Below are 27,056 nucleotides of genomic sequence, written 5' to 3'. Positions count from 1 at the left end.
GGATACCCTGATCTCTTTGCACGTGTAGGCAAGTTGAGAGGTCGGCTTCTTCTAAAAATCATAGAACCGAGGCAGACCTTCTAGCAGCTTGCAGCACTGAGAGGGGCTCCAGGAACGCTGGGGACGGACTTTTTCCAAGGATATGGAGCCATGGGACAAGGGGGAATGGCTTTAAATTGGAAGGGGGCAGATTTAGATTAGATATCAGGAAGAAATTCTTCATGGTGAGGCCGGGGAGGCCCTGGCCCAGGTTGCCCAAAGAAGCTGTGTCCGCCCCATCCCTCGAGGTGTTTGAGGCCAGGTTGGATGGGGCTTTGAGCAAAATCATTCAGTGAGAGGTGTCCCTGCCCTTGGGAGAGGGGTGGAAACTGGATGGGCTTTGAGGCCCCTTCCAACCCAAACTATTCCATGATTCTACAATTCTATGAAAAAGGAGGAAAACCCTTGGCTATGGACCAGAGTAACATTTCCCTGCCTTCCAGCTGAAATAAATGCCCCTGCGTGCCCCTCAGGATAAGTCACTCCAGGGTAACAGCTTCTGCCACTTGGACCACCAACACATAACAGGAGCCCCTGCCCACCTTTTAGGGTACGCCTGGCTGAAATAAGAGATGACGGGGAGATTGGCAGAAATCCCTGCTTTTTGGGTCCCTCCCCCTCAGCTAAAGCTCATGCTCACCGTTAGCTGCCTGGGTGTGGGGTACACTCCAGCAGTTTGAGGGCGCCCGGGTGCTGCTGCTCACTGCTGCGCTACCGGACTGAGTGGCAGCACCGCTCGGCACTGTAATATCCCCTCTGCCCTTTGTGACACGCGCGACCAGGGGAGCGGTGCCCTCTGTGACACGCAACCAGGGCAGCGTTGCCATGGGCGCAGGGCACTGGGTTCTGGCGGGGGGACTCCCTGCAGCTCCCATGGCAACCTGATGCAGCCACTGGGCAACCCAGTGCTCTGGAAGGTCAACCCGGTGACACCTCTGGGCAAGAAAAGACCCTCACGTGTCTTCCTAATTCCTGTCCTGGACAACCTACTGCCCTTGCTGGACAACTTGGTGTCCTTGGTGGGCAACCCAGGGCCATCTCTGGGCAACTCAGTGCACCCTAGGGGCAATTTAGTGCTATGATTCATGGTTTGACACGCATTTTGTGGAGGAGATCTAGTGCGCCTCTAAACAACACCCATGCATGTGTATCTGTAAATCATAGAATCATGGAATGGTTTGGGTCAGAAGGGATCTAAATCCTCATCTAGTTCCACCCCCTGTGTCATGGGCGGGGACACCTCCTAGTGGATCTGGTCGCCACGAGCCCCATCCAAGCTGGCCTTGAAGACCTCCACAGATGGGGCAGCCACCACTGCTCTGGGCAACCTGGGCCAGGGCCTCCCCATCCTCACAGCAAAACATTTCTTCCTGAGATCTCATCTCAATCTCCCTGATCATGAGCCCCTCCCCAGCGTTCCTAGAGCCCGTTTCCCTACTGGAGGCTGCTCTAAGTTCTCCCTGGAGCCTTCTCTTCTCCAGGCTGAACAACCTCAACTCTCTCAGCCTGTCGTTGTACAGGAGATGCTCCAGCCATTGGATCATCTCCATGGCCTCCTCTGGACGTGCTCCAACAGCTCCATGTCCTTCCTGTGCTGAGGACCCCAGAACTGGATGCAGGGCTGCAGGTGGGTTCTCAGCAGAGCAGAGCGGAGGGGAAAAATCCAACCCCCCAGACATTCACAGAGAGAAATAATTATCTGAATAAGTATTTCCAGCTGAAGAGCTGCGGAACATTCTCCACCTTGTGCGCATGTCCCCAGCTGGCAGTGAGGAGGGTTCAGGGAGCTGCCGAGATGTGGCCCTTTCCCCAGCACGTGGTGGGATATGCATCATTTAAGAGAAATTCCTGCTTTTTGGGTCCCTCCCCCTCAGCTAAAGCTCATGCTCACCGTTAGCTGCCTGGGTGTGGGGTACACTCCGGCGGTTTGAGGGTGCCCGGGTGCTGCTGCTCACTGCTGCGCTACCGGACTGAGTGGCAGCACCGCTCGGCACTGTAATATCCCCTCTGCCCTTTGTGACACGCGCGACCAGGGGAGCGGTGCCCTCTGTGACACGCAACCAGGGCAGCGTTGCCATGGGCACAGGGCACTGGGTTCTGGCGGGGGGACTCCCTGCAGCTCCCATGGCAACCTGATGCAGCCACTGGGCAACCCAGTGCTCTGGAAGGTCAACCCGGTGACACCTCTGGGCAAGAAAAGACCCTCACGTGTCTTCCTAATTCCTGTCCTGGACAACCTACTGCCCTTGCTGGACAACTTGGTGTCCTTGGTGGGCAACCCAGGGCCATCTCTGGGCAACTCAGTGCACCCTAGGGGCAATTTAGTGCTATGATTCATGGTTTGACACGCATTTTGTGGAGAAGACAAGGCTCCATGGAGACCTTAGAGCAGCTTCCAGTGCTGAAAGGGGCAGAGATGCAAACTTCCCCCATTCCCTTTTTTAAAATGCACAGTCTCTTAGGTTTTGTCTCCTCATTTTGTTTATATTCCACAGTTATCCTCAATTAATGAAGCATCGTCTCCATTGCATGTGTTCTGGTTTAAAATGCTGGACCAGATTAAAAGTCAGCAGCTCCTCTCTGGTTTTTAGAGATGGGAATTCCAAGATTTTGTTCAGTTTTATGCCAGTAATTATTAGCCTGGCAGCCTGTGTCACTGGGGAGAGGGGGAGCGAGAGTGGATGCTGCTGCACGGTACTAACAGATACCACAGTCTGGTATTTCCATGCAAGAAGTGATGCTCCGAACACATCCTTACTGCTGCCGTGCCTCTGTTTGGCTCATCTCATTGCATTGACTATCAACTCCTACCACCGTTCCTGCCAGCCCGGTGGGAGGATGGCTGGGAGGGAGGATGAGAGGGCAGAGCCCAAGAGTGGCTGCCCAGGCCTGGCCCTTTGCTCCCTGCTGCTGTCACCCCTGCTGCTCTCCGGCCTAGTGACTCTGTGGCACCGAAGTGTTTCCTGAGCCCCTTGTGAAGATGGGATGTCCCTGGGCCTGGCCTTGGACCTGTGCTCGTGCACACAGCCAGTGTGGAGACATCAGTGTCACCATCAGGCATGTCCAAGCACAGAAACTGTGTCCCAGCAGAGAAGTGTGTCCCCTCTGGCGGAGGGGGGACACAGGGGGTCCAGGAACCGCGGGGGCTTCAGAGGGCTCAGGGGACAGCGGGGGACCCAGGGGCAGTGAGGGGCAGGGGGGGAACCCTGGGTCCTCCCCCGGGCTATGGGAGGACTCAGGGCTCAGGGGATGCGGTGGGTGCACGCAGGGGCTCCGGGGGCACAGGGGGACCCGGGGTGGGCTCGAGGTTAAAGGGGGGCAAGGGTGAGACCCAAGGGCTTGGAGGGACCCAGGGGCTCCAGGAGTGCAGGGGGACCTGGGGGCTCGGGGTCACGGGGTGGGGGGTGGGGGGATGGGACCCGAGGATGTGGGATTGTGAGGGAAGCAGGGGCTCCGTGGGACCCAGAGGCTCGGGGTACTCTTGGGGGTAGCGAGGGGTCCCAGGGGGCTCCAGGGGCGCAGGGGGACCAGGGGGTCCCAGGGGCTTCGAAGGGGGCACGGGGGCACTCAGGAGTTCAGGATTGCGGGGGGTCCCAGAGGTTGGGGGGGACTCGGAGGGACTCAGTGGCTCCAGGAGCTCCGGGAGCACAGGGGGACCCGGGGGTCCCAGGGGCTGCGGAGAGGGCGTGGGGGCACCCGGGGGCTCGGGGGGGGGGGGGGGGGGGGCAGGGACCGCGGGGGGGCTCGGGGGACGGCGGCCGGCAGGGGGCGCGGAGCGGAGCCGCTGGAGCCCCCCCGCCCCGGCAGAGCCGAGCGGAGAGAGGCGCGGAACGGAGGGGAGAGGCGCGGAACGGAAGAGAGAGGCGCGGAGCATGCAGGGCGGGCGGAGCCCGGCGCGGCACGGGTCGCTGCAGCCCGCCCGCCGGCCGGCCGCGGGGCCAGGTGAGCGGGGCAGGGGCGCATCCCAACCGCGGCCCCGCCTCCATCCCGGAGCGGCCGCGGGGAACCGGCGGGTTCGGGCTCCGAACTGCTCGGTACCGGCCCCGGGAGTGGGGCAGGAGGGGTGGGGGGACGGGGGAGAGGGGAGAGGAGGGAGGGAGGGAAGGGCTGGATGGGGGAGAGGAGGGAATGGAGTGTGGGAGGGTGTGGATGGTGGGTGGAGGAGGGGAAGGACCGAGAGAAGGGGCTGCGTGGGGGGACAGAGGGGAGAGGGGATGGAGGAGAGGGTGGAGGGAGGGAAGGGCTGGGTGAGAAAGAGGAGTGAATGGAGAGAGGGAAGGTGTGGATGGAGGAGAGGAAGGAAGGAGATACGGGGCTGCGTGGGAGGAGGGGTGGCTGGAGGGGAGAAAGGATGGAGGGAAGGTGTGGGTGGCTGGAAGGAAAGAACCGCTGGAAGGAGGGATGGAGCCTGCCATCGGGCTCGTGCTGCTCGGTGAGACACGGAGCCACTGTGCTATCCTGTCTGGTTGTGGGCATGGCTGTGACTGGGAGACCGGGGTGCCCACCCTGTCCTCCACTGCCTTTTTCCCTTTCTGACCAGTTCCTCTAGTATGAAACTGGGCAGAGTGGGCAAGAGTCCCCAGCCTTGGGGTAGGAGGAGGGGGCTCAGTGCTGGACTCAGTGCAACGTCCCGGGGAGGGGAGGCTTCTGCAGCCCCTTTTCTCATCTCCCCTTCCTCATTCCTTTCTGCTCCCCCTTAGATCCCTGCACGTGGTGGGATAGGGATGGCTGGAAAGGCATGGAAAGAGGGATAGAGCAAACTCCAGCATGCTGCTTGGTACTACTGTGTGTGGGTGTTGCCTGTGAAGCTGCTCAGCTCCCTGCTGAGCTGCCCAAAGTTTTAGTCTCTCTCCTTTGTGCCTTCCAGCACAGCAATGTGTATCCTATATCCTGCCTCACCTCTCCTACCCGGGAAGAGTGTCTATGTGGACGTTCTGCCCTGGGTGGGATCTGAGGACTTCCATCACCTAGATCCCGTGCTCCCAGCAGTTGGCCGGCATCAGGATGGTCCAGAGAACGGACAAACATTTGCTGGGCTCGGGGCGCTGGGTACAACCCAGGCATTCTCCTTGAGTGCGTGCGAGCAGGGTTGTGGTGGCTGTAATGTTGGTTGGGTCAATGCAGCGCCATAAACTCCCAGCTCATGGGGGACCCTCAGGCTGGGCAACAGTGTGACAGTGGTCAGTGTCTGGGTTTTGATTACTGCTCTGCTGTTTGCCACCAGCACCCCAGGAAATCTCAGGCCAACCCTGTAAAGCGCTGAGTGCACACAGCCTCTTGCCCTGCTCGTGCTCAGGAGGTGACCAGGGGAGCGTGGTCACAGCAGTGGGTGTTGCAGAGGGGCTGCACCCCTGGGGATACCCCCAAAGTCATCTCAAGGTACCTCACCCCTGAACTGTGGTCTCTTTTGTGGCTGTCTAACGTGGTCCCACAAGTGCTGGCTGTGCCAGAGGCTTCACAAACACAGACAGAAGGATCCCTCCTGGCTGCAGTGAGGCAGGGCTGCACGTTCCTCCCTGGTTTAGAAGAGAGGCAGCTGGAGCATGGGCAAGGAGACAGTGCTGTGGTTTCCAGGCTGCTGGTAGCCGTGATCTCTCCATCAGGGTATAATGCTGTCCTCTGGGACCAGCAGGCTCATGTCCAGGCTCATATCCTGCCAGGCAGTGTGGGTGGCAGGGGCTGCACTATCTCTGACCAGGCTGCCCTAGAGCTGGGCAGGGCTTTACCATCGCTCTCCTTAACGAGCTCAACTTGTGGAGCAGGGAAGCTCATTTTGATGGGCTGGATGCCCCTTGCCCATGCTGTTTTCCGAGGCAGATAAAAGCACACCGCTGAGTTAAAGGCCTCTTGGGATGGAGTCCAAGTGAAGAGCTCTGACCCCCTCTCCAAGGGGCTGCCAATCAATTGGCCAACTTTAATCATGAAGTAAATTGCTTGAAACTCAAGCCTGCACTGGTTGCTGCTGTGACTCATCTCAGATTTGCTGCTGGCTGTCTAAATGTTTGCACCAAAGCCATATGGAGTGGAAGTCTCCGGCTATTACACTCCTCATTAACCATACTTGCTTCCCCTGGGCCATGTGTGACGATTAGAGCATCTCAAAGTTTAAATTGAAGCTTTCTCCCCCTCCTTGCTTTGCTGGGTTGAAATGGTACCGGTCGGGAGTCCCGACTGGTGTTGGGCAGCGTGGAGTTGATTTCTGTGTCCAGCTCCACTGTCGCCTGTGCAGCTGTGGGAGCAAAGGGACCCCTGGGCAGCGTGGCTGCACATGGGCATAATTCCTCTCCATCCCTGAAGGGAGATTCAGGACTGCAAGCTTGACCGCAGCTTTAATGGACATCCGTCATTTAGGTACTCGCTGGTGCCAGGCACTTAGACAGGATGTATAAAATCCCATTCTCAGCTTTGGCAGAACAGTCTCCAGTGAGATCTTCTGCCCTGCCCAGCTGTCTGTTTGCAGGATGTGCTGGGTTTTAATCCCTCATGAGCTCCAAGTGTCTGTTCTTCCCAAGCATGCCTGCTGTGTGGTGTCACTGCCATTACACAGGTTCATGAGTGCACAGTGCCCTATGGTCTCACCACCGTTTCAAGAAAGCTGGGATCTGGCCCATGCTGCTATCTGCTGGGGTTTAGGAACTCAGCATCACCCCACATCTGCCTGGACAAAGTATCTCTTGAGCTAGCAGGAAATACCCACGCGTATCCCAACTGGTTGTCACAGACTGGTCTCACTACATGAAATCACAGAGAAATTTGGATTAGGAGGGACCTTTGGAGATAGGAAGTTCAACCCCTTGCTCAAAGCAGGCTTAGATCAGGTTCCTCACAGCCTTGTCCAGGAGGTCCTGGGCCAAAGGTGGAGACCCCACCTTTCTGATACCTGTTAGGGTGTCTGAACTGCCCTTCAGCCTGCTTTTCTCAGCCTCTCCTCATCCATCCTGTGCTCCAGCCCATGCCCTCACTCAGATGTTCAGGTCCTGGCATGGTGACCTGTGGTCCCGGGCAGATGCTGGCAAGTGGAAGGAATATCCTTCAGCAAGTTCATCTTCTCATGCTCTCAGCTTCCTAAGAGTCACCTCTGTGTATTCACTGATCTCTTGTGAGGTTTAGCAGATGGGTCTGGTGCAGAGGTGCATCTCCATGTCCCTTTATCCAGGTGCTCCGTCCCAGGGCTCCATTTTGCAGGATAATTCTCCTGGGGCTGCTCTTCCTCTGCTTCTTCTCTGTATCTCAGGAGATCTCAGGCCAATCCTGCAAAGTGCTGAGCGCACACAGCCTCTTGCACTGCTTGTGCTCGGGAAGTGACCAGGGGAGCATGCTCACAGCAGTGGGTGGTGCAGAGGGGATGCATCTCTGGGAATACTCCCTGTAAGTCATCCCAGGTCACCTTACCCTTGAACTCCGGTCTCTTTTGTGGCTGTCTAACAGGTTTCTGGAGGTGCTGGAAGTGCCAGGAGCTGCACACACACACAGCCAGAGGGATCCCTTGTGGCTGCTGCAGAGCAGGGCTGCTGACAGCTCCAGGCACATGACAACTCTTACAACTTCTTGTCCAGGACTTATTGCTTTGGTGAGACATTCCGTGGCATGCCTGAGGACACATCTTGCCTGAGGGATGCAGGGTGCCATGACCCTGACCATGCTGCTCGAAGCCTCAAGGGATTGAAGACCTTCCAGCTTAAGTCCTGCAGCCATTGCTGTGCTGCGTGATGTAGACCTGTACACTGTCTCCATTTTATAGGATACTCCTGACCTGCAGAAGGAGGCTGCTGGGAAGTGTCCTATAGAAAGATGACTTTGGGGGTGTGCATGAGGGCAGCTCCTCTTGGGCAGGTTGGTCCCAGCCACACCATATTCCCTGTCTCTGATGGGAACCCAATCAGAGCTGAGCCAGGAGCTTTCTCACTCTTGTGAGCAGCTGCCCGTGCCTCTTCCCACATGGGGCCAAGAGCAACCCAGCTCTGCCACTTCCTCCTTTCATGTACACTGGCAAAGATTCACCTCTCCTTCTGGGGTGGCTTCTGCTAATGAGGTACTGGGATGAGGAGGGAGAAGAAATGTTGCTGACGCCTGTTTCAATCGCTTGTGCTCACCCACTGGGAAACAGCTGGCTGATAACCTCCACCAAATACTTCTGCCACCAGTGATCAAAGGTATTCTGGGTTATTCACCCACCCACTCGGGCCAGGAGTGACAGTGCCATCCCCTAGACGTACCCCTGTGCTCCTAGGAGTGGTTACATTTGTCCGTGGCTAATGAAGGTGGCAGTAAGCTCGTATCTTTGTTTATTGTGAAATAATCAGCCTTGTCATTTTAACCTGGTCACAGTTGGAGCAATGCAGCTTTTCCCTGACAGGTTTAGAGCTGTGCTGAAGTACAGCCGAACCCCAGGGAGCGGCTGCCTACAGGCACACAGCAGCCATACCGCCTGCACTTTTGCACATGTCATTACCTGCGTGCCTGCTGTCGTCTGCAGGGAGATCCTGCCTGTCCCTGTGCATGGACGTCCTGCTTATCCCCATGCATGGATCCAGCTGCTCGTGACACTGGGTGCAGGTGCAGCAAAATATCCCAGGCAAGAGGAGCTCTGTGGGAGCAGAGCAGCAGGATGTCTGGGACGAGGGACCTCAGCATCCCAGTCCCCCAGCAACCACAGTGTGGTCCCCTAGCAACCACATCCTAGTCCTGTAGCAACCACAGTCCGGTACCCTAGCAACCTCCTTCCGGCCCATAGAAACAGGCTAAGGGAGGGTTTCTGTGCTAATTTGCAGCAGAGGCATTGAGCAAAAGCTGGTGGAAGGCAGCACATCCAACCTCACACATTGGCCAACCCTTGTATTTGTTGTTCTGTCCTGAGCAGGCGCGCGTTCCTGAGAGCATCCCGACAGCTTAGAATGTGGAATGGTCAAGGATTCAGCAGTCCGGTGTTGGCTAAATGTGGCCTGTGTGGCTAGAGGAAGTGGGAGATAATCTCCAAATAGTCCTCGTGAGTTTCTAAGTCAGAAACAGTGGAAAACTATTCTTCAAACCAGTCATGCCCAGTCACTGGTATTTCTGCTATTAAACCTTCTCTGCCAGCACCCTCAGAAACATACCTTGCTCTGAGAATGATTTCTAAAGCAGCTTTGGATGATGGGCAGAGGCTCAGTGAGCACAGAGTGTTTTGACTTGTGCCTTAATGCCTTCCTGACCTGTCACACTCAGCACTGCCTGCGTCCTGTTTGGAACCCCCAAGCTATATGTTCCATTTCTGACAACTCCAGTTCCCAGACCTAGGCTGCCTGAAAAATCCTGTTCCCAGAGCTGGTACTCCTTGGCTGTGCTTTCCCCTCTCCCTGCATGGGGAAGTCTGAGGGCTGCAAGAAGGCAAAGTCTCAGAGGGGAGATGTCTTCTGTGGAGATTGAAAGGAAGCAGAATTTGCCCCTGGTGTCTGTGGTTTTTAATGTTTCTCATAGCCTGGCTTTGCTGTAGCTGCTGAGCCTCCTCCCCCTCTTCACCAGCCTGAGCTGTGTGCTCATCACAGAAGAGCCAGATTAACTGGCGTGTGATAAATGTGCTGCTGCGTGTCACTGATAACAAGAGCAGTGATGTGTCTCTGAGAGCCAGACCAGGCTGGGGAGGTGGGAGCTGGCCTGGGAGCAAAAACTCAGCTGTCCCCATCAAATGGACTGGGAGCTGCTGTGGGATGTGCAGGATTGCAGGCACTGTGTGAATCAGCACAGAGTCCTCGTGTAAATCAGCGTGAGGGTCTTGTGTAAATGAGTGGGACATCAGAGGGACATCTGTGTGTAAATTGGGGCAGAGAAATGGGTTAAGGTTGCCGGGATCTTGTCCTGTCCATCCCTGGGATTGTCACTTGCTTCTTGTCCTGAGCAAATGACCTCCTCTTTCTCTGTCTCAGTTTCTCCAACTGGGTTATGGAGGTGTTACTCGGCAGTACAGAAGGTGAGGAAGCCAAACTGCCTTACTGGGTACCAATGGGGCCATTTTTCCCCTGAGAAGGATGGGGGTATTTTCATCCAGCCTGTGATGGAAAGAGGCCAGCTGTGAGAGCTTCACCTCCATAACTCCTTAGGAGTCCTCTGTGCTATAAGGGCCCAGTGTTTGGTCCTGGCACTGCGGGACAGGATCGTGTCTCAGGGTGTCTGTTCGTGTGCTGGAGATGCGTGAAGCTTGTGTGGTTCTGGAAAAAGAGAGATTCCTGCCCTCTCCAGCAGTCTTTCTTTCCCTTGGCCTCCTGCTGTTCAGCAGAGGGGAAGAACCCCTGGAAACCTGGGGCTTTCTCAGCAGTACGCAACACTGGTGTGAGCAGCGTGTGCTGCAAAACCAGCACAAGCAGGCAAAATGATGCTCGTTTCTAATGCTCAGAGAGCTGCAAGCTCAGATGAGGTGGGCTACTGGCCTCCGAGGTCTTCTTTCATGCAGACACCTCATGAATATTGCATGTGTGTTTGGAGCTGGGCTCAGCAAGCTGGACTGGCTGTGCTGCTAACGCAGCAATGAGATGGCTCGTTCCAGTGCCCAGCCTCACACCAAGCAGAAACAAAGGCAAAACACAGTCGCCAGCAGCTTAATGCCCTTGAATGTCAGTGACTTTCCATGTGCTCTTTGGGTGGTCTCCTCTTGCAGCAGCCAGGTGCAAGAGGGTAGCAAGAGGCCTGAAAACAAGTTTAAAAATACAGGTGCTTGGTGGTTATGTCGGTCTGGGGTTTGCAGGGGGGAGCCCCGTGACAGTCCCGTGGTCCCTGTTGTCCTCAGCACGTTTCACATCTGCTTGTTAATACTGCTTTTTTTTTTGTTCTCAGAGGACGAGATCGTTTCCATGGCTGACTCCACCACCACCATTGATGACATTGAAGGGGAGCTCTTCAAAATTGAGAGGATCAGGGAGATCCTGGTGCGGAGGGAGTCGGAGCTGCGGTACATGTGAGTACTTGCCTCCTCCTGCACTGTCCTCCCTTCCCATGGTCACCTTCGTGTTTTCTGCCAGCCCAGTCAACCATGGATCTTCCCTAGGGATGAGCTGAGCACTTCCCACCTTGTTTCCCACCTGGAAGCACAGCATCTCCCACTGCTCTGGCCTTGTTCTTGAAAGAAACTTGAAGAGGTCCCTGTTACAAAAATGCTACTGATGGTTTGAGCTGTGCAAACAGTTTATGGCATGGGTTTAACTGCAATGAGCTGTGCCCATATTCAACCACCCTGTCTTCCCAAAAGGTCCACACTCTTTGCTCTCCCTCAAGCTCTTAGGCTGGGCTTGGCCAGGGACCTGACGTTTGGTGGCAAATTGCTGCTCTCTGGAGATACTGCTTTGCTCCAGCACGCAGACCTGCAGCTGTTGAGCAGCCCTATCCTCACAGTTTACACTCTCCATGTTGCACTGTTACATCTCCTCCCAACTCCTTCTTTCCTCCCCCATCCTGTGGCTGGGAGAGTTAGGGTTGTTCAGCCTGGAGAAGAGAAGGCTCCAGGGAGACCTTACAGCAGCTTCCAGTGCTGAAAGGGGCTCCAGGAAAGCTGAGGAGGGGCTTTTGATTAGGGAGTGCAGGGACAAGATGAGGGGGTCGGTTTTAAGTTGAAAGAGGGAAAATTGAGATGAGCTCTTAGGAAGAAATGTTTTGCTGTGGGGGTGGGGAGGCCCTGGCCCAGGTTGCCCAGAGCGGTGGTGGCTGCCCCATCCCTGGAGGTGTTCCAGGCCAGGTGGGATGGGGCTTGGAGCCCCTGATCCAGTGGCAGTTGTCCCTGCCCATGGCAGGGGATGGAACCGGATGATCATTAAGGTCCCTTTCAAGCCAAACCGTTCCACAATTCTATGATTCTATGACTGACCTTGGGACTGGACCAGCATTGGTGCCTGATGTGCATCTCCACACCACATCCCACTCTTCTTTCCCAGCACAACCTGTGCAGGCAGGTGAGGAGGGAAGGATTTTTCCCAGCGTGCATTTCAATAATCCAAGCAGCTTTTGAGTCAAAATCTGCAGGCCTTTCACACAGAGGGCAATCAAACTGCCAGTGTGTTGTGGTGGTACTAACCACCACTTAAGGTGATAAAGAACATTTTCCTTGGATTTATTTGGAGTTTTTGTGGTCTGGAAAGAAAAGGATTGGCTAGCATTCATAGTCTGGGTTGCTCAAGCCTTTAATAACGCTGAATTGCTCTTGTCAGCCCTGTCCTGATTTCCCATGCTGTCAACGCAAAGCCTGGGATTTTTCACTGGTGATGACAAAACTCACATTTACTGGGCCGCAGCGCTTGATACGCTGCTTTTTTAATGTGTCTGGGTCCCTACTAGGACCTGCACTACAGGGATCACCAAAGCCTGGAAGTGCCTGTGTAAATTGCTGTCTGCAGAAGCGTGAGCTGGACTGGGATTTAGAGGCTCAGCTTTGGACTGATGACCTCTTTGAGGCACAATTCCCTCTGGATATGTTGTTGAAAAGGTTTTTTTAAATCATAAAAAGAGTAGTTCTTCCGTGCTTTCCATAGCAACGGGTACCTGAATCTCCCAGGTGCTGTCAAAGCTCGCATCTCTCACTTTTTCTTATCCTATATTTGTCTATTTCCTTGACTTATCCTTGGAAAACAAAAGGAAATCACCGACAGAAACTATATACCAGGGTGGCTATGGGTGCAAAAGTGTTCTCTTGGAAGTTTGGAAATGCCAGGGTTCCATGTCTGAGAGGTTTGGAGGTGCTGTGGGGAATTCAGGCATCTGCTTTGGGGAGCCCAGCAGTGGCGAGAGGCACGGCTCTGCAAGGCAGGGAAAGCTCAGGGCTTCCCTGAGCATCACTGCTGGAGAAGAGGGATCCCAGACCTGGATTCTGCAGGACAGAGTTGAAACGGATGGGGACTTGGGAATGCAAGGGGCTTTTTTTTCCAATCATGGGATGGTTTGGACTAGGAGGGACCTCAAAGCCAATCTAGTTCCAACCCCCCTGCCATGGGCAGGGACAACTGCCACTGGGTCAGGGGCTCCAAGCCCCATCCAGCCTGGCCTGGAACCCCTCCAGGGATGGGGCAGCCACCACTGCCCTGGGCACCCTGGGCCAGGGCCTCCCCACCCTCACAGGAAAACATTTCTTCCTAAGATCTCATCTCACTCTCCCCTCTTTCAGCTGAAAACCGTTTCCCCTCATCCTATCCCTGCACTCCCTGATCAAGAAGCCCTCCCCAGCTTTCTTGGAGCCCCCTTTAAAGGGAAAACAATGTGATATCAGGATTGGCTGCACTGTGATGCTCAGGGAGTTGTACAAACTCCCTGGCAAACAGAGTGACCTGTATGTCAGTCGATAGTGATCAGTGCTTTCTTCTCGTCGGAAATGTCACCATTCCAACATGTCTGAAACATCTGGGTTGTGGGAAACAGTGAAGCTCCCAATATTTCTCCTTTTACAGAGCAAAAAGAAAGTTTTGCAGTTCCTGTGGGAGATGCAGCTCTGCCCCTCACTCTCCCACTGCTCTGATCTGTGCCCCGTGGCCAGAAATGGGCAGCATGGCTACTATGGCTGGTGCTGCAGTCAGTTTTATCACCAGTGGTAGAAGTAATCTCGACTCCGAGGGCCTTCTGGGTGCTTGTCTTTGCGATCTCTCCCAAGTTCCATTGAAATGAGGACTTTTATTATTGCCCATTTATTATTCTCTTTATCAGTTTTTACGGAATTAATTTCCAATTTAATTTTAATAATATTTCAGTGATTGTTTGACTGTTTAATTTTAATAAATGTATTCCTGCCAATCAGCCTGTTGCCCACATGTCCTGTGCCAACCTCTCCGCTACTGCTCATTGTAAGAGCTAAGGGCTCAGCCACCACAGGGCTATGAGCAGGCTCTGAAAGGACAAAGAGACCTCCCTGTCCTTCATGTGCGGTTCTCAGACATTGGCATCGCTGGATCTGCTTAGTGTGGAATCCAAACACATGAAGACTCTGTCAGATGGAGCAAAAATCTGACAGAGCTAAAAGAAAGTCTTCTTCCTCACCTGGGATGTTCATGGAGCTGTTGGAGCGAGTCCAGAGGAAGGCAGGGAGATAATCTGAGGGCAGGCTGAGAGAGTTGGGGTTGTTCAGCCCAGAGAAGAGAAGGTCTGGGGAGACCTTAGAGCGGATTCCAGTAATGAAAGGGGCTCCAGGGGATCTGGGAAGGGGCTCTGGATCAGGCAGTGCAGGGATAGGATGAGGGGAATAGTCTGAAGTTGAAAGGGGGGAGATTGAGATGAGATTTTAGGAAGAAGAGCAGTGGTGGCTGCCCCATCCCTGGAGGGGTTCAAGACCAAGTTGTATGGGGCTGATCCAGTGGGAGGTGTCCCTGCCCATGGTAGAGGAGTGGAACTGGATGGGCTTTAAATTCCCTTCCAACCCAAACCGTTCCATGATTCTATGTTTCTCTTACTGCAATGTCTTGCAGGATCCCTCTTCATCATTCTCTTTACTCTCTCTTCCCTAATGAATATTCCTGGTATCCTCAGCCCAGCTGACAAAGCTGCATCTTCGCATAGCTCCAGCAAATATGACTCATCCCAGAAGGGGTGGACGGTGTGACTCAGTGGAAGGGCCAGCAGGATTATTGAAGATACAAACAGGGCTTTTAGTAGCACACACGTCAATGAGAACGAGAGGCACATCTGTTCAAGGTGACACCAGCTCATGAGTCAAACATATTATCTGTTCAGATCTTGTATTAAGGTTTCTGTCGCTCATAGCCATGGAGCTTGCTGTATCTCAGTTGTGCTCTTCCAGGTTGGATGATTTCCCATGTGCCCTGCAAAGCATCCAAGGAATCTTTCTGTATGGAAGGCTTGGACGACCTTGGGAAGCTTGTGCTAAGACGCTGGGAGCCTTGGTAGGGCTTAGGAGAATGTACAGTGCTTCTGTCTGTGTGTAAAATGGGTTGTAGTCAATATTTGGATATGCTGCCCCTCTTGGAGGCTCAATCCAGAGAGGCTGACCACTCTGCCCTCGGGTGTTGGTGCTTACCAGTTTCTTCATGAAACTTGGCTCTGAACATGGTGTTGAATGGGAGCAAATCCATCCCATCCCACCCCATGTAGACCTGGCACTGTGCACAGGGCAGCACAGGGCCAAATCCACTATTGACAGGAGAGGTTTGTGCCACCAGGTATTTTCCCAGCACATGGATCAGTGCCCACATCTGTTATCAGAAACATCCAGGACTGCAGGAATGCATCAACGGAGCCCTTAGACAGAGGTGTTCCTGGGACATCAGCAGATTAGTTGCACTATCGTAAGGAAATGCTTCTGGTCAAAGTGTCAACATCTACCCCAGGGTGATGACTGGAACCCCCTCTTCTGCTGGTGGAGCTGCTTAGCACCGTTTGAATCTGCTGCCTGAGCGCAGACCCTCTGCCATGGGGCTTTCTGGTACCATTGGTGGCTCTGGGCTCCTGGAAGATGTGTACTGAGAGCATGAGAACTGGTGTGTCAATGAAAGAGTTGTTTCATGGATGCACCAATGGAGCTATTTCTGGTCCTGGAGGCATGGCAGCATGTTACACCTGGAAAATCAGGGTATTTTTCGATGGGGACACCTTCTTTTAGCTTCAGGCCAGGTAACAAGAGCTGTGGAGATGCCAGATATAGTCTAACCAGAGTCGCTCTGTCACACCAAGTTAAGCCTGGAGAAGGAAGAGAAGCGTCTTAAATCCTAGCTCAACAGTCCAGCCATGACCCGGAGATTGAATTCCTTGTCACAAGAGATGGGGACATTAAAAAACTCTTTTCAAAAGAGTCAACAGCCAAAATCCCTGATCAAGAACTTAATTTCCTGGGTACCTTAATGCCAAGGAAATGGTTCTTCACTGGCTGCTTGTTAACTGGACTGTGTCGAGGCTCAGGATGCCACATCAGAGCAGCAGTGGCTTTTGCTAATCTTCCCAGTGAGGGAATATGTAAGGAGCCCAGGGAGGTCTTAAAGCAGGAGCAGAAGTGTCAGATGGGTTGGTCTCATCATGCTTTGGTTGGAGATGTGGCTGGCCAAGGCTGGTCCTAGGCTGATGCAATGGAAACTGCTGAAAAGGCAGGTGGGGCTGGGCAGCCCGGAGGCAGCTCTCTCGGGGTTGCCGGAGTTGAGACTTTCCTCCTGGTGAAATGATCTTCTTTCTCAGAGGACACCTGCAAAGTTTGCACATTTCCCCCCATGTCCCCATGTTGTGTTTTATTTTTCTAACTTAATTCTGCAGAAAGGCAGCATAAAGGCGTCTTTTCATGCGGTAGTAGCTTCCATTTGGGTTTGGATTTTGCTGTTTGGGGATTATTTCTGGGAGAAGACGAAGCACAGGTGCTATTGCATGGCAGATGTGCCAGGTTTTAATGAGGCTTCATTGTCGTGAGCACAATGAAACTTTTCCTTTCTCAACAACCAGTGACAAAACCTCCAGCAAAAGCTCTAAGATTAAGGAGGCTGCTGTTTCCCATGGGAAAGCAGGTAAATCCATGCTCCCTACCACAGGCACTGAGTGCATCCGCCTTCCAGTGTTGGCTGGGTGTTGCTCAGGAGGTTTTAAACCTTTCCTCTCGCAGTCTTTCCCTCAGCGGTTTCATTTGTGTCTTTGCAGGATGGATGACATTCAGCTTTGCAAAGAAATCAGCCGTCTGAAAAAGGAGCTTCAAGAACTCATAGCCCTTCCAGGTAAGGCTTTGTAAAGCTTCAGAAAGCTACGTGCTGCTGCTGCAATCAGCAGAAAGGTTTCCATGGAATACAAGCAGCTCTTGAGCAGCTCCCACCCCAGGGATTCTCTCGCTGCTGCTGTAGGCAGTGTGTGAGCTTCAAGAAGCGTGGCTCCTTGGGTCTTACCTCAGATCTTTTCTGGGAGCTTCGCTGCTTGTAGTGCTGCCAGGACTGAAGGGCACAGGAAAAAAGAAAAAGAGAAGAAATAGGAGTGCTTTGAGGAAGAACATTGGTCTGGTGTGAGGGGACCACAGGAGCTGAGTTAGGTGGCGGTGAACGCTGGTTCACTGTTACATACCCCGAGAAGGATCCTCAGATGAGTTGAGAAGCGAACCAGGGAACATTGTCAGACCACACCACAAAGGGGCCCCTTTGGAGGCAGCAGGAGGGGACATGCCTTCAAAGGTCCCAGCTACATGAAAAGCAGTGAATTCTTGCTGTGGCCACATCAGAAATGTGTGTCAGCAACGGGGCAGATGGCACCTGCTAGGGCAGGATTCCTGGTTGCAGCCAGGGCAGAATGGGTGCTCAGCAGATGTCAGGTCAGTGATGTCCTCGATTTAGGTGATTTCACCATTCAGGATGTTGAAAAGAGGCAAAGAGTCCAGGGCAACATATGTGAAAAGTTCAGGTGGGATGAAGTCCTGCTTTTGTCCCCTCTCTTACTATGACCAGTGATGCTCCATGTCCCTGTCACAGCCAGAGCCACACTTGTCCCTTCGTAGTTCAGGAAAGGCCAAACATTGTTTCTCTAAAGGATCTCCCTCAGAAAATATTGAAATGAAGGCAGCACACGCCAAGCAGCTCAGGATTTGAATGAGTCTCAGCAAGAAAGTCTTCCCCACAAGCTGTGTCCACCAAGCCTTTGACACAGTTTCTCACAGCATTCTGCTGCAGAAACTGTCAGCCTCTGGCCTGGACAGGCGCACACTCTCCTGGGTTGAAAACTGGTTGGATGGCCGGGCCCAGAGAGTGGTGGTCAATGGAGTTAACTCCAGCTGGAGGCCAGTCACAAGTGGAGTTCCTCAGGGCTCAGTACTGGGTCCAGCTCTGTTCAATATCTTTATCAATGACCTGGATGAAGGCATTGAGTGCACCCTCAGCAAGTTTGCAGATGACACTAAGCTGGGAGGAAGTGTCGACCTGCTGGAGGGTAGGGAGGCTCTGCAAAGGGATCTGAACAGGCTGGACTGCTGGGCCGAGGCCAATGGGATGAGGTTTAACAAGACCAAATGCCGGGTCCTGCACTTGGGGCACAACAACCCTATGCAGCGCTACAGACTGGGGGAAGAATGGCTGGAGAGCTGCACAGAAGAGAAGGACCTGGGGGTGCTGGTTGACAGCCGACTGAACATGAGCCAGCAGTGTGCCCAGGTGGCCAAGAAGGCCAATGGCATCTTGGCTTGTATCAGAAATGGGGTCACCAGCAGGTCCAGGGAGGTTATTCTCCCTCTGTACTCGGCACTGGTGAGACCGCACCTCGAATACTGTGTTCAGTTCTGGGCCCCTCACCACAAGAAGGATGTTGAGGCTCTGGAGCGCGTCCAGAGAAGAGCAACAAAGCTGGTGAGGGGGCTGGAGAACAAGTCTTATGAGGAGCGGCTGAGAGAGCTGGGGTTGTTTAGCCTGGAGAAGAGGAGGCTGAGGGGAGACCTTATTACTCTCTACAACTACCTGAAAGGAGGTTGTGGAGAGGAGGGAGCTGGCCTCTTCTCCCAAGTGACAGGGGACAGGACTAGAGGGAATGGCCTGAAGCTCCGTCAGGGGAGGTTCAGGTTGGATATCAGAAAAAAATTCTTCACAGTAAGAGTCATTGGGTACTGGAACAGGCTGCCCAGGGAGGTGGTCGAGTCGCCTTCCCTGGAGGTGTTTAAGGAACGGGTGGATGAAGTGCTGAGGGACATGGTTTAGGGAGTGTTAGGAACGGTTGGACTCGATGATCCAATGGGTCCTTTCCAACCTTGTGATTCTGTGATTCTGTGATTCTGTGATTGTTCTTAAGGCTATGTCTCCTCCTAGGGTGTCTCCATTTGGCCTCTAGTAAGGACTTTTGTGTGGTTTTGGGAGTCAGACAGGAGGTTTATCCCTGCACCTGGGTCAGGGCAATCCCAATCACAAATACAGGGTGGGCAGAGGATGGATTAGGAGCAGCCCTGGGGAGAAGGACATGGGGTGCTGGTGGGAGGGGCTCTGGATCAGGCAGTGCAGGGGTGGGATGAGGGGAATAGTCTGAGGTTGAAAGGGGGGAGATTGAGATGAGATATTAGGAAGAAATGTTTTGCTGTGAGGGTGGGGAGGCCCTGGCCCAGGTTGCCCAGAGCAGTGGTGGCTGCCCCATCCCTGGAGGGGTTCATGGCGAGGCTGGTTGGGGCTTGGAGCAATCTGATCCAGTGGGAGGTGTCCCTGCCCATGGCAGGGGTTGGGACTGGGTGGGTTTTAAGATCTTTTCCAACCCAACCCATTCTATGATTCCATGACTATCTAAACCCATCCAAGCATTAAGATTTGGATCTCAGTTATTTCCACCAGAAGTGTCTCTGAAGATGCTGCACTCACTAAGACTAATGAGTGTCTAGCAGCGGGTGATGCCAGGATGCAGATGGGACACCAGCTGTGCACATCTGTTCTGCACCCAAGGTTGTCTCAAAGCCAAGAGTGGCAAGAAGCCTCGACCCCCTCGCTGTGCTATGTGTGAGCTGGTGAATCTTCAGCATGCAGTTAGAGCCCAACTGCCGCTTAATATGCAGGTCTTGATCAGTTTAATACAACGTGGCTGCAGCCAGAGGGAAGTTCAGACAGGAGAGGGGAGGATTCTGCCATAAAAATGGGAGCTGCTTGCCAAATGTAGCCCTGAATCTCCTATGGGCTTTTAAATTCAAACACTTTCTTGCTCATAAAAAGAGATTTGACCTAAATGATGACTCAGGACCAGAGATAAACTTGGCCTTTTCTGAAGCTGGAGAGATGAGGCTGGCTTTTCTTGATCCGCTTTGGTCTTTCATTTCTAGCCCTGAGAGGAGAAATGCTGCTTCCACCAGGGATGCTCTTTTTGCCTCCTTCATATCTTGGCTCAAATCAGACTGCGCTGGAAAAATCCTGCAAATCGCTGGTGTTGTGAGGCTGTGACAGCAGAGCAATCATAACAATGGGCATTGAACTTTGGTTTGGGTAAAGATTCAGACACGTCAGTGCTTACTCACAGCTCAGCCAGACCTGTGGCTTGAAATCCCACCAGACTAATCGTGGTCGTGATGGTCTCTGACATCAGCATGTTGGGAAAAGAAGTGCCGTGTTTATACAGTGGGTATGTTAACTGACTGACATTAAGGAATGCAGATGGTTAATGAACTCCAAACAGCTGGTGTGGTTGGGCACTGCCTGACGGTTCTGACTTGTAAGGTATCCAAATGACTCTGTAAAGTGTTCCTGTTCCCACCAGGCAGGTGAGAGCTGCTGCACAGAGACAGCACCCACAGCCAAGTGACTTTGCTTTAAGTCTTCATGGTAGGAGACCAATGGCTGTGGCTCAGACCTCAGTCCAGATCAGCTTTCTCTGCCAGGAACCTCACTCCCTGCCCAACACCAAAATTACAGGAGAAAGCTTTGTTTGCTGGGGATGTTTCTAACAACATAGAGTGGTTTCAGTTAGAAGAGATCTCAAAGCCCATCCAGTTGCAACCCCTGCCATGGGCAGGGACACCTCCCACTGGATCAGGTTGCTCCAAGCCCCATCCAACCTGCCCTTGAACACCTCCAGGGATGGGGCAGCCACCATTTCTCTGGGCAACCTGGGCCAGTGCTAATGTGATGATAATGAGAAGTTCCTCCTACCCAGACCTATGCATCACCTCCTCTGATCAATTAGATAGCCAACTTTAAACTACAAATCAATACATAGTTTAGGCGACTGCTGAGACCCAGCCTACGGGGTTTGCTCCATAATGTGAATTTTGCTGCATTTTTATTTAGCTGAAAGAGGACTGGAGATTGATCCATTCTCTGCTGGCTTGATTTTGGTGCTGGGTGTTGAATTCAGAAAAGGGATTAAACAGCTGCAGCACAGACAAATGTAGCTTCCACCTAAGATAGCTCTCCAGTTATATTTAACACCCCTTAGCCCAATCTCTATCATCTTCACAAATCCCACTGACCATTATGTACCAATTTATGTAAGACAGGACTTCATAGTGATGTGAGAGCTTCCCAGGCCTTTAATATCTCACTGCTCAAAGGTAAGTGGCACAAGTGGGTCCTGCTGTGCTAACAGTGACTTAGTCTGGGGTTTCAGCTGACAGCCCTCCAGTACTGACAGGGGCTTCAAGAAAGCTGTGGAGGGGCTCTTGATCAGGGAGAGCAGGGATAGAACAAGGGGAGTGGTCTTCAGCTGAAAGAGGGGAGATTGACATGAAAGGAGATCTTAGGAAGAAATGTTTTCTTGTGAGGATGGGGGTGCCCTGGCCCAGGTTGCACAGAGAAGTTGTGGCTGCCCCATCCCTGGAGGTGTTCAAGGCTAGGTTAGATGGGGCTTGGAGCTACCTGATCCAGTGGGAGGTGTCCCTGTGCATGGCGGGGGGGATTGAACTGGATGGGCTTTGAGGTCCATTCCAATCCAAACCATTTCACGGTTCTATGATTCTAACCAAGACTAATGCATTCAAATAGCCTGTCAGACACTTCTGGTCATCCTTGTCTTGGTGTGGGAATGGCACCTCTCTGCAACCTCCTTTCGTGCAGTTGTAGAGAGCAATAAGGTCTCCCCTCAGCCTTGTCTTTTCCAGGCTAAACAACTCCAGCTCCCTCAGCTGCTCCTCTTAAGGCTGGTTCTCCAGCACCTTCAACAGCTTCATTGCTCTTCTCTTGTTGCACTCCAGGACCTTAGTGTCCTTTTTGTAGTGAGAGGCCCCAAATTGAACACAGGATTCGAGATGCAGCCTCACTAGTGCTGAGAATAGGGGTAGAATCACTTCCCTGGTCAATTATTTCCCACCATCAGAGCTGTGGGTGAGAGAAAGCCCCATGGCTCCTTGTCAGTTCTTCTCTCAGGCCTGTCCCTGCCCCACCAGCACATGTCGGGGTCTCACCTGTGTGTGCAGCAGCTCCTTCGGGAGGGTCCAGCCCGGGCGCCCCAGAGGGAGGAGGGGGTCAGCACCCGCCCCTGCATCTCTCCCCCATTGCGTCAGGACCAGGAGCCCGGCCAGGGGTGGAGGGGTCCCACTGAACCTGGACCGCAGACCAGGACCTCAGGTGACATCCCGAGATCCATCCTTGGGGACGCCTGGTGCTGCACCACAAAACAAGGGCACAAATGGGCAGCCCTCAGACACAAATGTTTAAGGCAAAGGAAGAAGCAAACTTTACAGGGACATCTTGGAATATTTGGTTATTTTTAATAGAATAAAAGGTGTCAGCAACTGTGCAGGACAGAAGAGCCAGAAAGGCGCGAGGCTTCCCTGGTGTAACCTGCGGTGGGGTCTGCGATCTCTGCGGTGCCCCCTGTCCTCCTCTCTCACTTCCCACCCTGCTGAGCCTCTGCGGGCAGAGCAGGTCCTGCTGGGCTGGAAGGATGGCATCTGAGTCTGACATTTCTGAGCTCACGTGGAGATGCTACCCAGCCTATTCAGCATTAAAGGCCCTGGGGGGATCATGGTGGTTTCTCACCAGAGAGTTCACCCTGTTGAGAAACCCATTGTCTGCTCTGCAAAGCTGGCAGTTTCATCTTGCAGTGCTCATCCCCATGAAGTTTTGGGGTGAAGCTAAAAATTCAAAGTTTGGTGACACCAGACCTGTCTCCTCCCAGCCAAGGTGGTTTGCGATGAGATTGCTGCTTGTTTACCAGCCTGTATCTGCATCCAAGTGCTTACTTTGGATTGGCTTTTACCCCCAGTCTTACATCTGCCCCTGAGTGGAGCAGGAGCAGGGCAATCTTGGCCTCGGCATGGGTGGGATGGTTTCAGTTGGTGTTTTAAATGTGTTCCCTATGTTGCAGAGAATGAGAAGTCCAACGAGGAGAAGCAGAGGGAAGAGGAGCTTGTACAGCAGATACACAAGCTTGTGGAAACACGGGATTTCCTGGTGGACGATGTGGAGTTTGAGAGGCTCAGGTAGCTGGGTGCAATTTATACCTTGCACTGAGGACAGATTAGCCTGTTCTCTGGTCCGTGTCATGCCTTGTCAGATGCTTCTGGGTGCCTTGCTGCTCCTTTCCTGAGTGATAACCAATCTCTTTTTTCACAGGGAAAGGGAAGAAGACAAGGAAATGGCAGAGTTTCTGCAAAGCAAGCTCTCCAAAAGCTACCTCCAGAAAGCAAGTAGGTGGTTGATGAGTTTTATTCCTTGCATTGAACTTCTCTGGTAGTTTCTGCCCTTTCCTAAGCACTCTGTCTTCAAGATTTCATTGCTCTGCATGGGGCAATGAAATCTTACCTGGAGACCACCTGAACGTATCAGGAAACAGCAGGCAGGGGCTGATGGTGCTTGAGATCCCATTGTGGAATCCTGAATTCTGCTTCCATTTCCCTCCTGACATTTCCCAGCTACCATGTCCTATGAGAATGGGGATGGGTAGGTGTCCTTTTACAGCTGATGTACTTCATCTGACCCTTTCCAATCAGCTCCTTATGTTTCATCCCACCACTGCCTAAGGTCACAATTTGTGGTATCCATCCAGTCCTCCTCTCTTCATGGCCTCTGATGACGGGCCACCCTCTTCCATGTGCCTTCATCATTGCTGAAGGAACACCTCCTCAGCATGGTGGGAGACATTTCCAGCCCAGGGTCCCTGTGCTGTGTCCTCCTTGTGGACACCCATGACGCACACATGGTGATGTGTCTCCTGGATGCAGGGGCTCATGCCCAGCAGTGGGTCTTAGCTCTGAAAGGAGGTCTAAGAAGCAGCAATGGACCTATGCCCTTATCACCAGACAGACACCAATTCCTCTTTCCATAGCTCCTATCAAAGAGAAGAAAATGACTTCCAGAGGGCAGCAAACCTCCGCACCGTACATGACCAAAACGGGGCTCACCCTGCTCAAGGAGTGCTGTGGCTTCACCTGCTCCATCATGTAGGCCAGCCCTCAGCCCCTCTGCACAGGACATGACCATGGTAGCGTATGTGTCCTGGGAAGCCGCGCTGGGCAAGAGGGGCTTCCTTGGGATGCTGAAATGGCCACATGCCTATACAGGGTGGGTGAGCACTGATGTCTCGGACGCGTGCTGCAGGCATGCGGCATGAGGGACCACAAGGCTGCAGCCCTGCTCTGAGGGGATGCCACTGGGCAGAAGTGCTGGAGCCCCACCAAGTCCTCAGGGCTGAGCTGGAAGGGAAGCATCAGTGGTCATGGCAAGAAGCTGAAAACACCTGCCCTCTGAGCTCCCAAGTTCCTTCCTGCCCGAGCTTCACGCAGTAGGTGATGAGCAAGGCCAAAGCTGAGTGCTATGTCCCAACTGAAAGCATGTGTGACAAGCACTATGTAAGAGGAAGATGATGGTAATGGAGGTTCAGTGGATTGTAGTCCCTGGAGGAGGATATATCTCATCCTTAATATTGCTGGAGAGTTCCATTGTGGCAGGTGACCCGACACCCAAGAGGTAGTCTCATTAGCATTAGGCACTCTATAAAGCAGGATTGGCTCTCTAGCCATTGGAGAAGGGAGGCACCAAGAGGATCCCATGGTTGCAACCTACGGTTTACTATCTCTTGCCTTCCCTCTCCAGGTCTCCAGCCAGAGTCCACAATCTGCTCTCCTCTGAGACTTTCAGCCTCCCGCCATTGTTCGTGCTTCCCACTGCAGTGCCACCACCGAAGACATTTCTCAAGCAGGCTGCTGCAAGCTTGAATGATGGCATGTGTCCTTGGTGCCACATCAGTGGTCATCTCCTCCATGGCATTAACAAACACTGAATCCCACCTGAGTTCAGCTTGGAAGAGTTGTGTGCAGCAGTGGCAAGCGAGTCCGTGACAAAGGGGACAGATTAATAAAAGAAGCACTGGGACCTGTCTGGAGAACATTGTGCTCCACCATCCAAGGCATGCCATGGCCACGGATGATGTCTCATCCTCAGCCTTGTGCCACCTTGTGAGTCTCTCTGAGATGATTCCTGAGGACACTTGCTGGAGAATGTCTTTGGTCTGGGTTTCGTTTTGTTTGTGCTGTTTTTATAGCAAGGTGCCCCATGGCTCTGGGTAGAGCTGAGCAAAACTCTGGGCAGTCCTCAGAGTCGCCTGAATGAAGGGCTACTTCTTGTGAAGTTATCTTGTGAAGTTAGCACAGACCTGGTGTGTTGTACTCTGGGCAGATGAGTTACTTTCTTCACCTCACTATTACTGGGTTCCGTTTTCAGCTCCAAGAAAATTGGGAAAATTAGAGCAAAAGAGAAAAGGAGAAAAATTCATAAGAACAGGGCAACATACAGAGGAAAATTAAACCAAACAGAAGACCGGACAAGTAGCAGAAGATGGAGACTGCAGGTGAGAGACATTCTCGTTGCCAAGAGGGCATTCAGTCCTGCCCTCTAGTGCCCCAGCAACATCTTTGGGTTCGGCACCAAGAGCTGGACGTAAAATCCTGTGCGAAAGACTGATGGCCCCCTGAGGTCACCCAGTGTCTGAGTTCCTGTTGTCCTTTCTGAGCATCCACTCACATCGAGGTGGCACAGCCAGAGCTGGTAATGTGCATTGTGGCAGGATGGAGGCTCTCTTTCTTGCTGGGTGTGAAGGACTCTTGCATCCACCTTGCCTGTACTTATGTCCTGTAGGATGTTATGGTTTCACTGAGCTTCCTGGAGTGGGCTTTCATTTGGGTAGTTGCCCAAGAGCTCTGGTTGCTTTCTGGCCAAAATGCTGATTCTTCAGTCCTGCTGCGTCTTGCTGAAAGGTCTTGAGATGGTGTTCCTCCCTGGGTCACTATTGGGTATGTCCGTGCAAGTGAGATGGTCACAACCCATCTGTCTCTTTCCATGGCACCTGGTAGCACATACGTCTTTATAAAGCACAATGCAGGTGGGATCCTTCCCTGTGCAGTGCCATAAGCAGGTCCTAGATCCTCCTGTATTTCTTTATCAGCACTGCCAGAAAACCCAGTGTGTAGGAACCTCTCATCTCTCCTTTGCAAGGGGGGTTTCCACTCACTTGTCCTTCCTGAGCAATCTCCTCCTGTGGTTCTTACCAGCAGCCAGAAAAGTCTACAAACTAAACCAGTCTCTCTGCACAGTCACAGACCAGGGTGCAAGGCACGAATGGGCTGACGTGGCACTTGGTTGTGTCTAGTAAATTGACCCTGCTTTGGTTTGTCTCATCTCTGAGTTGACTTCGGTGGTCTCAGTCTGACTCTTGCTTCCTTTGTGATGCTTGTTGTTAATGTCCTACAGCGTCCTACAGCCACAACCTGCCAGTTCCTGGTGCTCTCCTTGCTTGAGGAAGGCTTAGCTGCGGGTTAGAGGGAGCACCCTGTCAATCACAGAGGCAAATTAAGTCATGGAGAGCTCCTCTCTTCTTCGCCAACCCTTTGTAATGGAGTAAGGTGTTCTACGCATCAGTGTCTGGTCAGCCACAAAGGGTGACAGGCCATCAGCGGTAACATCCATCCTAAAGTTGATGGGACAGCTTGGGCCACTCTCACTCCCTGCTTTTCCAGAACCTGTTCAGTGGCTGCTTTTCTTGGTCACTCTGCAGTCACACACCTGGTGCAATAAAGGTGTCCGCTTTGATCCACACAGACCAAGGGCTCAAGACGTAGAAGACCCTCTTCACCATCCTTGCCTTTCCCAGGGTCTTCTTGGGAAGGCTGAATAAATGAGCAGTTTGGTTGGTCTGAGAGGGAGCCAAAGGCAAGGAAGGGCCCTTGTTTTAAAACTTGCTCCCCAGATGCATCCCTACCTCCTCCCCACGGGGCTCTAGGACCCAGACTCCACCTGCTGGGCAGGCTGGGAGGATGGCTGGGGGAGATGGGCAAGGTCCTGTACTGGTTGGTTTGGTGTTTGCTGGCAGTGTTGGTGTGGCTGGTCCTGGAGAAGGAGGCAGGCTGCTGTCCTGGTCACAGGATACTGTTTGGTCTATATTTGAACTGATGGCAAAGGTGCACAGCACACGGGAGCGACGCTGTTTCATGTGCATTGATTTCCATCCAAACAAATAAATGTCTGTTGGAAGGTTGCTTCGTAGCTATTCTTCCCTGCCTTGGACCTTTGCAGACAGGTATCTGAGGCTGTGTCACGGCAGCGTGGTTTAAGTGGAATAGAAATGAAATCCTGAACAATCAGGCTGGATTTTGGAGTTCCTGCTACTGCCGGAGCAGAGAGCTGCTGCTGCAGTGACATGTCCCACCCTGCCCT

General features: G+C 53.1%; 1 protein-coding gene across 4 annotated transcripts; it reads left to right on the top strand.

The window, feature by feature from the left end:
* Nucleotides 1–3,848: 3,848 nt before the first annotated feature.
* On the top strand, nucleotides 3,849–26,817 carry LOC104064745 (bMERB domain-containing protein 1). Of its 4 annotated transcripts, none has more exons than XM_054083695.1 (7): nucleotides 3,849–3,981; nucleotides 10,846–10,966; nucleotides 16,615–16,688; nucleotides 22,714–22,828; nucleotides 22,962–23,035; nucleotides 23,674–23,829; nucleotides 24,441–26,817. In XM_054083695.1, the coding sequence occupies exons 1-6, from the start codon at nucleotides 3,912–3,914 to the stop codon at nucleotides 23,790–23,792; spliced, it is 573 nt and encodes a 190-aa protein (XP_053939670.1). In that variant the 5' UTR covers nucleotides 3,849–3,911; the 3' UTR covers nucleotides 23,793–23,829; nucleotides 24,441–26,817. The 4 variants fall into 4 exon arrangements, with proteins under 4 accessions (XP_053939670.1, XP_053939671.1, XP_053939669.1 ...); XM_054083696.1 differs by having other exon boundaries at nucleotides 23,674–23,834; nucleotides 24,441–24,560; XM_054083694.1 differs by lacking the exon at nucleotides 23,674–23,829.
* The last annotated feature ends 239 nt before the right edge of the window (nucleotides 26,818–27,056 follow it).

This window comes from Cuculus canorus, chromosome 18 (genome assembly GCF_017976375.1).
Source record: "Cuculus canorus isolate bCucCan1 chromosome 18, bCucCan1.pri, whole genome shotgun sequence".
In the NCBI taxonomy this organism is placed as follows: Eukaryota; Metazoa; Chordata; class Aves; order Cuculiformes; family Cuculidae; genus Cuculus; species Cuculus canorus.
This window is presented reverse-complemented; position numbering and strand designations above follow the sequence as displayed.